At 37.2% G+C, this 13165-nt stretch overlaps 1 protein-coding gene across 1 annotated transcript in view; it reads left to right on the forward strand.

The window, feature by feature from the left end:
- The window catches only part of nalcn (sodium leak channel, non-selective), an 828408-nt gene extending 817716 nt beyond the window's left edge, over positions 1 to 10692 (forward strand). The window contains exons 44-45 of the mRNA XM_039744792.1: positions 3492 to 3609; positions 8883 to 10692. Of these exons, the coding sequence (XP_039600726.1) occupies positions 3492 to 3609; positions 8883 to 9025 (261 nt within the window). The 3' untranslated portion in view covers positions 9026 to 10692. The remainder of the gene's footprint in view (positions 1 to 3491; positions 3610 to 8882) is intronic.
- The last annotated feature ends 2473 nt before the right edge of the window (positions 10693 to 13165 follow it).

Genomic DNA, 13165 nt, shown 5'->3' on the forward strand with positions numbered 1-13165 from the left:
ATTATCTTAAAGTGATAAAGTGAGAATGATAATTAACAATGAAATAAACATCATGTGATGTGGGCTACTTCTTTGGCTTCTGTGCTGTCTTCTCGCCATTACATATACAGGGTGACACAGAAAAACAGGAACTTTTGAAATGCATAGTGGCAGCCATGTACAGTTGGCAGCACTCCGGAACAGGGACCGTGAGCTATAAACAATCTCGCCATTTAGTAATTTAGTAATCAATTGCAAGGCAATCAATGGCAGCTGTGCAAGAATTGTTCGGTAACCGCGTCATCTCAAGATTCGGTGACATTCCCTGGCCCTCAAGATCACCGGATTTGTCTGTTTGTGATTTTTTCTTGTGGGGCTACCTTAAGAGTCGGGTCTACACGACTCAGCCAAGGACACTGAATGAATTGAAACAAAGAATTCAAGACGAAAGTCGTGGTATCCCAGCTGAGATGTTGCAGCAATCAATGGGGAACCTCAACAGCAGATTGGAAGAATGCATACGTACAGGAGGACGCCACCAACAGGTCATAATTTTCAGACATTGATAATTTGGATTACTGTCTTTTAAAAAGAAAGTTGTAGTGGTTCAATTGCTGTCAATAACATTTTTTTTGTTGGATTTCTTCTATTTCTATTGGGTTTTTCAAAAGTTCCCGTTTTTCTGTGTCACCCTGTACTAGGGTCCCACCTATTTCGTATTTGGAGAATTCTTTTCACTTTTTGCCAGTTTTGCATGAACTCACTCCTACTTCAGTGATTTCTTTGGTATTCCTTCTCAAAATAAGTCACAAAGCACTCTAAAAACTGATTACTTATGGTGGTGTGTGGAGGGGCACTCCAGTTGCCAAAATGGGCTCCCTTCCAGAGGTGTGGACCCTATATAGCTCATCCTCTTTTATGTAGCCCAGCCTACATTCATTTTAAGTTATAAGTCAAAGAGAAAAAAATAGCCATTTACCTCATTTGAAACATTATTAAAACATTATAAGATAGAGGTTGTTCACAATAATATATCTAGAACACATATACTGTGTGTGTGTGTTCATTCTTGATGTTTAATGTTGTAGCAAAAACATTTCGGATCATTACTAGGCAAATAGGCTTAGTATACTCTAGAGAAAAAGAAAAGTTGAAACCTGCATTGGCATGCCCTGACAATCAAGTCAGCATATAAAACCAGGAGCAATAAAGAAAGATTAAGGCAGTGTTGGACCAAAGTAGTTTTCTTGTACTCAACACAGTACAATTCTCAAATAAACTTTTATTCAGTGGAAATATCTGAAACCCTTATAAACTGGCCTAGCTAATTACAGAATTATGGCAGTCACCAGTTCCATGGTTATGAAATGGAATGTGACTACATCCAAAACTGATAGCTTCAGGATGCTAATGGTTACGCTGCAGTGACCTACAATGTGGCCAGCACTTTTAGTCTAGCCACTGTCTCGCTGTGTTGTCTCGTTTTACCTCCTTCATGTTTAGTCTGACAAACAGTTGCATTGAATGACACCTGCATTTATTTCAAATGTGTCGAAATGTTCATTTTGGTTGTATATCTGTTTATACCATGTCAACTGTCTTACTCTACAGAAAATGTAATTGCTACTCTAATTTAGTATAATTCTGCCACACCATCCAGTAATGCAAACAAACTGCTATTTAGCTACGCTGGACAAATTTCTTCCACTATTCTGAAGACAAAATAGATAATAAAAGTTGAAAGGATGATTACCTGACTCTTCATCACATGCCTTGTATGATGAGAATTTAAGTTGGTAATAATATTAAAACTAATGTCCTAAACCTATGATAGATATCCCCATGACACTGTAATCACAGCATAGGAGGAGAAGAAGAGAATAGCAGATAAGCCCAGCAGTGCATCCATCAATACTGCATTTAGCTACTTAAAAAATACATTTAGAAATGCTTATTACACAAGGTTAAATCCAGAACATATCCGTTCAGTCCTACCCTGAAGGTTGTGATGCATACTGCAGTACTTATAGACATTGTCAGCAGTAAAAGAGGGATACAGCAGTTAATTATTGTGAAATATATTTAAGCAGTAAATAATTATAGCTACCATTATACCCTACATGTACACCCACACATGCACCAGAGTACTGTCCTAGAAAATAAATTCTAGTTGCCAATCACCTCTGAAAGAAAAAAATATAACAATACTTCTTAAATTTCTCGGCCTATTCCTTTTAGATTTCCCTTTGCGTTTATTATAGTCATTTTGCCAATGATCTCTGTAAGAAAATGTTGTAAAAGCATGGAGGGCTGCAGAAGAAGAAATTATAGAATCTTAGTCTTTTTTCTGGCCCATATGTGGATTCTTGTTTCTCTTTGAGTAAACCTTTCTATGTTAGCATTACTCCATTGTCAGGTGCCATTCATCAGATCATTTTCTTCTCATTATATCATTTTCGGGTCACCGATAAATCCTTCCTTGTTTTTACCAACTACACTGTTTGTCAAGCATCACTTCTCTTGTGTCACATGCATTCTTCATCATGCTCCACTCTGCTTCATCTCCATGAATTATATGCTATGATTTATTAAGTTTCACTTGACTTCATCCTTATCAGGTGAATTTTGTATTATGCATTTGTCAGCTCCATTGTTGTGCATCTAACCTACTGTTATTTATCAGTTATCCACTTCTCTTTATTTTGCCTATCTGCTCCACTTCAAGCTAGAGTTTAATATCATAAAGCAGAAGTGATTTTTATTTCTGAGACAAATTCAAAAATAATGACCCAATGTGAGTGATTCCTTTTGGGTTTGTGAATATATGATGGCCTGGCATTGTCTCCAAGGCTTTATCCGAGGAAAGCTACCAAGTACAGAAAAGATTTTGTATTATAAACTACTGTAAGTCAGACTTTCTTCACTGAGCTGATCGATCTAGGTACATTCACAAAAAATAAATCTTGTCTATAAACACAATAGGTACATGCAAAAATACTGAACACAATATTTTGTGTACAAGTGCATAAAATGAAAAAATAAGTTACTTCAGGCACCTTGCATCAAATACAAACCTCTCCTTTATTAATGAGAAGTGACTTATGCAACAGCCAACTTTCCGTGACAATGCAGGACGGGCATGCTGTAAATTTTTGTAAATGATTTTATCAACTTATGAAATGGTAAAGGTATTTTAATAATTTTAGTGCAGATCCTCAGGATGCCCTCAATTTACTTAACACAAATTGCAACCTTCATGCCTTTGGGTATAAATTCCACAAGATACAGTATAATAAAATACTATACAAGAATACTGATTTCCGGAGAGTTTTGCTCCTTGGCAGTATTCACTGACATTTATATTCCTAATATGTGGTTGTAATCTCATCTAAATTTTTTTTTTTTTTTTGTGTCATATTTAAGAAAATCACCACGATATCAACTTCATGTTTTTTTTGATGAATATTTAAGTCTTCGCTTGCAAGATTTAGATGCCTCTTCTTTTGCTTCAGACAAGCAGCCAGCAGCAGTTGCTCAGTCCAACACTTTCAGAGAGAGGTGGACATCGCCAGGACTCTACTGAAATGGGTAAACCGCAGAGGAAGTTTGGACAATGGCGTCTTCCGGCTGGTGAGTGAAAGTATAATTCTATTTCACAATGTAAACTAGTGTTTAAGAAATATATTCTAAAAGCATGCTATATATTGTGTTCTTGAAGATATTAATGTGAGACACTTCTGACAAAAGTAATATATGAACTATATTCAATAAAGGTACACAAGAATTAATGAGTACTTACAGAACATAAGAAATAATATGAGTCAAAGCTTCAAATGTGTTTAGACTTATCAATTGTAAACCTTCTAGCCACTGTCTGGAGCTGCTCCAAACCCAGGAGGATTATGTACCCAGAACAGAGACAAACCATTGCCCTTAAACTCTATCCAACTACATAACTACTCTAAATCTACAACAGAACATGTATTGGAAGATAAATAAGGAATGCAAGTTGTAGTCCTCCCACTATGTGATTTGTATGATCTTTCTTGGGTGATCTTGTGTCCTTACTAACATATTGCTGTTCCAGTGGCCATTAGGTATTTACACAACTAATCCAATGCATATTTGCATAAACCATTTGACTACTGATTAACATATTTAACTAAGTTATGACAAATGTTCTAAGATATTTTTTTCAGGTAAGGAGTTATGAGGTAAGATAGTAACGTAAAGGTGACAAAAGTTTCAAGTTGAGATTGTTAAAATAACTATGTGGGGTTGGAGAGTGGCAACATGTTGCATGTTGAATAGCGCATTCAGGTAAGAATCCAACTGCTCTTTGTGCCCATGACAATACTGACCTTATGAATTAGGTAGGGTAAAATGAAAGGTGACCGCAAATAAAAAGAACAAACCATATGCCACTCTGGGCCTTATTTTATTTAGTCATGCTCTTACTAGCACTTCATAATATCCTCTGCTTTGGACTACTTTCTACATTCCATAGCTCATATTAATAATCTGGCCTATTCCCCTTCCTCAATCCACTCTGTGATCCCCTGTCCTTAATTTAATCCCATCTCCAGACTCACCTAGCCTCATAAAGTCTGACCCAGGTAGTACTCCAAATCCATACAGTTAACAATGTAAATGGCATTTCAGTTTGTTTGTTTTTTAAATTTATTTTTACTTACTGTACTTTTACTTACTAAACTATTGTATAAAGGTGGCTGGAAATAAAACCTTCAAAGTAAATTAATATTATTCAAATCATTCTCTTGACTACTTTTTGATGTCTCCTATTCCTGGTTCAATTTCCTGTCTTGCATATGTAGCTATGGACTTTTTCTTTTCTTATTCTGAGAACATCATCCACATGTTTTGTAACCTGAAGCTGATCAGCATTTCTTCACTTTTTTCTTTATAAATATCAACTTAATCATAAACATGAACATACTGTAAGCACGTGGGCTTTTGCCTCTCATTTCCTTGTCATATATAAGGAAAAAATAAGGATTTAAGGGTTATACATCAAGCAGCTCAATTAAAATTAAGGCAAAAAGGTATGTTCCATTAGCAGTAGTTGCTAGTAGCTACAAGAGAAAGTTAATGGAAAACCAGCAGTCATCTTCCAGGATTTGAATTTCAGACTGTCATGTCTTAGCCATGGAATCTGTACTGTACATTCTTGATTCTTTTGTTTATGTTAATGTTACTGGTAACACTTTACTAGGTACCACAAAAATGCATCTCATTTACTATTATGTAACAAGTTCTTAACATACACATCTTTTGGTCCTCATAGACACTTACAAAGCCTCAGTAAAGTGTTCATTCATCTTTGCAATGTGGCCTACTAACAAAACTTTACTCTGATCTGCAGTGGCTTAACTGAGACACATTTCTGTTGATATTACATATTTAGTAAAAGACATGTGCATCCTTCATATTAACAAGTAATTTTACCATCATGTCAATATACCACACTGCACAGAAATGAATAACCTAGCCACTGATGTTTTATTATTGTTATGAAACCAAAAAAAGCATTCGTCAAGGTATTGCTGTATAAGAGTATATGAGTAATTGATGTATTTTTGCAATACCTAAACTAAAGTCTTACCATGTTAGTTTTGTTGATTATGTGATTTATTCTTTGCTTTTGATTTTGACTATGTATGTAGGCTGCCTGTTTTACATTCTATTTGTTTTGATGGTTGCCCCCAAAGAGACTGGGCCAACTGGTATTCACCTCTAGGAACTGCCCTATGCTTAAAATCAGTAGTGTCTCCCACATTTCTGGGTAATTCAATGTGAATGTGCTCTGATATTGGTGATTTCGTGTGCCTTTTGGAATTTTTTTGATTTTCGACCTGTTTGCTTTGATCGTGCTAATCTGTATTGGGACTTGTTTGATTCGGATTGCCTTCTTGATATGGTGATTGGAATACTTATTTGCGAAAAATAAATCTTTAATTTTTAAAGATTCAATGCTAGCCCATATTTCCACTTGGGGTTTGATATTGATATCCCCCTCTAGTGGGCATTGTTGAAAGTGTTTGGGACTACGTGCTTTGGAACTCTTTACAGCGTGAGACTCCTAGTTCATGACAGAGGCAGTTCATTCCACTGAGTCTGTGAGAAACCCTTCAGATTTATAGGAGGGCAGTTCCTAATGGTGATTGGCAGGTTGCCTTGCCTCTTGGGGGTCCAGCAACAAAATACAAGAAAAAAGTAGAAATATTGTTATACGTTATATACACCCAGAAATGATAATTAGAAATAATTTAACTTATTTTAATTAGATGTATTCATGCATCTCTTCAGAAATACAGTTAAAAGATCAATAAATCAATCTTACTTAGACAGACAGTAGTAGTCAAACATATAGCAAGTTTAGGCAAAGATAGTACACAGCACCTCTAAATTATACATTTAAAGCAAGAGTCACTAACCATGATGAACAACTACATTGAAAGGCATGTGACTATTCAAGGACAAGTTAAATACGTGATAGGCAAGGTGTCTCTCTTTCTTTAAACTGATAGCTTTGGTTAACCAATGTGTTTTCAGACAGCATTGCTACTCAGTGTTGTCTGCTAACACTACAGTGAATATTTTAACAAGCAGGAAGTAATCAATCATGATTTACATTAACACTGTGTCATTTCAAATATGTGAACCAGAAGTAGAGGTCTTTAGTTAAAAAATAATAATAATAAACTATTTAAATAAAGCTAAGAATATCTGTCTGTATGTTCACTTGAGAATAGCTCTACTGAATTACAAGAAATTTGTTATGTATATTCATCTTGGGGGTGGCATGGTGGCGCAGTGGTAGTGCTGCTGCCTCGCAGTTAGGAGACCCGGGTTCGCCTCCCGGATCCTCCCTGCAAGGAGTTTGCATGTTCTCCCCGTGTCTGCGTGGGTTTCCCCCCGGGCACTCCAGTTTCCTCCTACAGTCCAAAGACATGCAGGTTAGGTGGATTGGCAATTCTAAATTGGCCCTAGTGTGTTTGTGTGTGTCCTGCGGTGGGTTGGCACCCTGCCTGGGATTAGTTCCTGTGTTGGCTCCAGCAGACCCCTGTGACCCTGTGTTCAGATTCAGCAGGTTGGATAATGGATGGATGGATATTCATTTTGGTCCCTGTCACAGTGTAGGCAAAATTTTTCTGCCTCCAATATACTTTGGTTTAAGATGGGGGTTTGGACTCACTGGCAACTTTTTTGAGAAATCTCTCTATGTGACACATTACTTTAGGGATAAATTTAAGCTAGACCATCTTAAAAAGTAGTGTATGCATTACCTCAGTACTCACTCCAAGGGTGAACTTGCGGACTTTGACACCTAAATGTTTTTATCAAGAGTACATTCTATCGGATCTAGCCATTCACATTTTGAAGAAAATGTCTGATGTGGCATTCTGAAAGCCAACAACAGCAAAACAACCAATTGAAACCTGTGACTACTACAGGGCGCTCCTGTTGTCCAAACCCCGACACAGACAGACACGGACATAAGTTCAGCGCACATGTTTTTTTTTATTTTCCATGTGGGAAACGCTTTCCCTCGTTTCCCACCTTCACAGCACAGTTCCCAGCACAAATACAGTACATAAAGCACACTTCTTTTCTTCTTTTCTTTCCCTCTCCTTTCTTCTTTTCTGTCCACCTCCACTCCTCCTGGCAAGCTATGTCTTCCACCTCCCGACTCGGGCTTCCTTTATAGGGCATACAGAAGTGCTCCAGGTGCTTGATGACCTGCTTCCAGCAGCACTTCTTCCACACCCAGAAGGGCAATTATTTACCTCAGATGACTTTTATATAAAAATGATCATATATTCAAATTATGTAAAAATGAACTTTATTTCATTTTATTTGTAAAAGTTCCATAAATATAATATCAATATGTATTATAAAATGTAATAAGTGTTTATTTATTTAAGAAATTTAATGAAATGCTGTTTGCTGTTCTACAGTTTTTTTAGTAGTAAACTAACCATCCATCATAGATGGGTAACTCAGCTAGTTAAAAATAAAACTGACTTGGACCATGGATACGGTAAACAGTAAAATTGTTGCCAGTGTAGTGCAGAGTTTTTATGCAGTTGTATGGTTGACATTCAGCTGTCTTCATGGAGTTAAATTTTAAAATATCGGAGGAAGAAACAGTATAAAAAGGAATGAAATAGCTGCAAGCAGCATTGTCCACCTACCATTTATCATTATAGTACATCTCACAAGATTACAAAATAAATAAAATAACAGAAAAAATATTACAATGAAGGAACAATCAGGAGAGAGAAAATAGTTTAAATTAGGTTATATATCATGGGAAATGGTGATTGTTACTATGAACTGATTTCTTTTCCGTAGTCAAATATTTTTTGACATTTAAACAGCACTGAGAAACAAAGGTAATTTGGGAATTTTGATAGCATAGCACAAGCTACAGTATGTACAAGGGAATATCATTAAATATGAGGTTATTGTTGAGGTTGTTTGCTTTCCCTCCAATACTTACCTCAGTTCTGTTAAAACTAACTGTGTTCAAAACTAGTGATCTTCCAACAAGATGTCCTAAACTTGCCTGATTTTGTACACATGTGGAATTATCACAGGATTACCAAAAAAAATAAAATAACTGAAAAGTTCATAAAACTTGAAGATAATTAATACATGTTCACCTATATCTGCTTAAGAAGACCTGCATCCCCCAAAACCATTAGCACATTGCATTCTACATACAGCAAGTTGATGAGACAAAGATCAAAGAAATGGACTGCCAACTGGAAAGAACAAAGGGGATATCATTTTAAAATAATGAGTTCTTTTAAAAATACATTTTGTTGCTTTAAGGTAGACAGTACCTTCAACTATTTTCCTTTCTGTTAAATGTGTAGGTCGCAGCAGCATGAGGTCCATTGTGTGCAAGATGAACCCGGTATCTGATGAAGCCTCATCGGGTTCAGAGGTGAAGAAATGGTGGACACGCCAACTGACAGTGGAGAGTGATGAAAGTGGAGATGATCTCCTGGACATTTAAATACAGACATTAATCAAAGATGTACAATATGATGCGATTCAGGAATTAAAGTTATGTAATGCAATATAAGATGACAAAGTTATTATTTTGAATCTATTTTAAAATGTTTATAATATGCCTTTTTTAAAGTGGCTCTAGTCATTAGTAGCAGTTGCTTACCATGTCAGATTATGTTATTTTTTTCATGTAATATTTCACCAATACCCTGCATCGTCTATGGTATCTTAGTGTGTGTGTGTGTGTGTGTATGTTTTCTGTGAGATTATATGTGTCACGCCCAGGGTCAGACAAATCAAGTGCCATCAACCGAGTTTGACCTGGAACTGATACTGACCTACCTCTTATAATCAGAGCTTTCGTGAAATGGCTTCAGTATTACTTTTTAAAGTTTTCATATTGCCCAAAAGTCTTGAGTCTTACATTTATGTCTACTTTGTGTAAATTCATACATACTATGATCTATAGTCACATTTTAATGTTAGCAGTTTTTTCATTTGTTTGACGACAGTAAAAGATCAAGTGTTTATATTATGTCTAACACACTGAGGCTGCTCCAAAATAATCAATTCTGTTAAATTATAAAGTGTATTGTTTAATATGAGTATCCTTTTTAGAATAATGTAAAGGTGTTAAGCCTTGAATTTTCTTCATCCCAAATAAGCCATTAAACTAATACCATCAATAAAAGATAACATTCTTGATTTCATCACACAATCAGTGTTGTATCTAGCCAAACCTTGTTCTGTCACTTAAATGAGGTCCATTCGGGTTTATTCATTGAAGTTCAATATATTAAAACACTTGTTTGTCAAGCTGTTTCAAATAGCTTAGTGTTAAAGTCAGAGACTGCTGAGGCAGTCTTCGTTTCTATCCTATTAGACTTGCAGAGACAGGCGAGTGCACTGCGTTCATGGGCCTTAATCTCCTTATTGCATTTAAGCAGAATGCACATGCCTGTCCAATTCATTTTCTTGTTAATCATGCCTGTTGTTTTATTTATCAGTTTTATCTTGGGTCTCAACTTCAAAACCCTACTTAGTAGCACTCACTCTGCAAGAATTTCATAATAATCTTTTACATCATTTTTATGGATCATTCATGATTTGCTGAAAAAGTGCTGCTGTAAGTAGACCAACTTTAGTACCAGAGCCAGAAAAACTAAAAAAATCATATGCCTATTGAATCTCTCAACACCGGCACAGCTCATAGACTACAGTATGTAAACATGCCTGACTAATAAAACTGCTTCTAAATGCAGAGCTGGAAATAGGCTGCCTATTGTATTATGATATGGTGGGAGAAATTCAAGAACATCCTGATGAAGACACTCGTGCATCCTTAACTCTCATAGCAGTCACTTGACCTTTTTGCAGTGTCACTGTATAAGTATAAAATGAATCTAACTGACCTATGATACTCCAATCTTCAGTGGGTTTCGTGTTCCCCAAGAATGACGCTACATTTTTCATAAATACTGTGCCATTTATAATAAATACTTCGTAATGCAGGGAGGATATTCCCTTATATATGTTGGGGTATCTTTGAGTGTTTATTTCCTCTTAGTGTTTATGCCTTACATAATAATGTTAAACTGAAATGTTATGAGGGCGGCATGGTGGCACAGTGGGTAGCACTGCTGCCTTGCAGTTAGGATACCTGGGTTCGCTTCCCGGGTCCTCCCTGCGTGGAGTTTGCATGTTCTCCCCGTGTCTGCATGGGTTTTTTTCGGGTGCTCCAGTTTCCTCCCACAGTCCAAAGACATGCAGGTTAGGTGCATTGGTGATTCTAAATTGTCCCTAGTGTGTGTGTGCACCCTGCGGTGGACTGGCGCCCTGCCCAGGGATTGTTTACTGCCATGTGCCCTGTGTTGGCTGGGATTGGCTTTAGCAGACCCCCGTGACCCTGTAGTTAGGATATAGCGGGTTGGAAAATGGATGGATGAAATATTATGAGTTACATTTGAAGCAGAGCCTTGAGAAGGAGCAGCAGCTTGTCTTCTACTTGTGATTACCACTTAGTGTGCAAAAAGAGCAGAGAAAACTTTATAGATTTTCATAAGATCACAGAACTGAAACTACATACATTGATTAGTGATGGCACGGGGTTAAATAAGTCCGAGCAAACATGGCAGTTACGCACCTAGGGCTGATTCTTACTTAGCTACACATGTGGTGTGACACTAGAGGGTGCTGACGCTCCTCTGACCTGACAGACAAACATCCAGGACACCAGGTAAAAGCACAAAAAGGTTTTTTAATTCTTTCCGTTGTGCCTGTAAGCACTCCAACCACCATACACAGGCAAGGAATATTAATAAATACAATAATTATTCTGAACAACAATAATTCACTCCTCCACACCTCCCAGCAAACTCTGTCAACTACCTCCCAACTCTGGCTCGCTTGCTGGGTTCTCAACAGTCCTTTATATAGTCCTTGACCGAGAAGTGCTTCCTTTCTTCCTCCAACATGACTTGCCATCACTTCTGGGTCAAATGGAGGGCTTGAGTTGTCTTCAGCCTGGAAGTACTTCGGGGCTTCTTTCCCCATGACATGGGAATACTTCCGGGCTATAAATGGAAGCAAAAATCCCCCTGTGTCCCTGCAGCGTCTCCTGGCAGCACCCACATTACCCATCAGGGCTGTGAAGCTGAACTCCATATCCCATGGTGCCCTGAGGGAATCTGAGGCACCACTCTGCTGCAGGGCAATTGCCATCTAGCATCCGGGGTGAGGTAGAGTCCAAAAGTAGCTTCCTTCCCCCATTATTCCATTCTTTGGGTGTGCCAAGACAGGCGCCAACCTCCATGACACTTAGTTTGATCAAATTAAATGGAGAATGGTAGATTATTTAAAGACTTTTAAAATTACTTTGTCTATTAACATTTTCCAATACAGTGTTGCAGGGATATTCATCTGGCACCAGGATGGCATCTGCTCAATTTAGCCCACCACAAATTCCCATCACCCTAACACATCTTTAAAGAGTGAGAAAACATTGGTGTAGATGATGAATTATAAAATAGATCAACCAATCACATTGATATAAAGAGAGGATGAACAGTGACCTGGCTGTAACATGAAGTTCCTCAATCTGCAGCACCATTAACTTCTGTGCCACCTCCATATTGTCATCTTTTTTTTCACAGGTCTTGTGTAAATAAAGAGGTTTTATCTTTAAAAATAATATCTCCTAAATCTTATCTCCATGTTCATTAATAATTTTAAAGTCTGTAGTTGATGCTGTCACTCCATAATCAGATCTGCGGTTTGTAAACCACCTAAATGCTACGTAAAGCTATTATATTGGAGCTAAATGTCTATATGCAAAAAACGTCCTAGGGCTGGATTACGAAGACCTTATAGTTTTATCTTAAAATTAATTAAAGTAAAATAGAACTATCATATTGGGATGGGACACATTACCATATATACTCACATATAAATCAGGTCTTGAAACCCGAAAAATTTATCATAAAATTAGACCCAACTTATACATCTTCTTGCTTCCTTCAGTCTCGCGTCAGTTTCTCAGACACATCAAATTTTGTTGCAGTAGCGCAATTACCAATTTCTTTCGGTATTTCAACAACGCTTAATTTAAAATGATATTTTTTTTAATTTTAAACATATTTTCTTCTGATTGAACGCTCCATCATGGATAAGGGATGCTTTTATGTTAAAGGTGTATGAGAGTGGGAGATATAAAAAACACAAAACAGTGCAAACGTTGCTTCAGAATAGTTTGTGTATTACCGTGTGGTCACATAGGCACGATAGCGAGATAGAGAGAGGTTAGGAGCACACACTGATACAGCGCATTGCCACACCCACATAAAAAAAAAGGCAGTACGTTTCCATGGTTACTCTCTCAGGTGGGCGTTAGCATATCATACTCCCTTGGACCAATAGCGTGAGTTTTCCACATTTGACTTATGCGACTGACATTTTAAAATACCAGAAATTATACGGTAAAATCAAGTCCTGGCTTATCCGGGGGAGAACTTATCCGGGAGTATATACGGTAACTAAAAAGCTGTCATGAATCACAAAAATCTTGAATGTTCCTCTTCTGCCATATTTTGTAGGGTTCAGTGAACTCTGCCTACTTGAATCATCTACTAGTTGCGCCACTGAGTAT

Source organism: Polypterus senegalus, chromosome 2 (genome assembly GCF_016835505.1).
Source record: "Polypterus senegalus isolate Bchr_013 chromosome 2, ASM1683550v1, whole genome shotgun sequence".
In the NCBI taxonomy this organism is placed as follows: Eukaryota; Metazoa; Chordata; class Cladistia; order Polypteriformes; family Polypteridae; genus Polypterus; species Polypterus senegalus.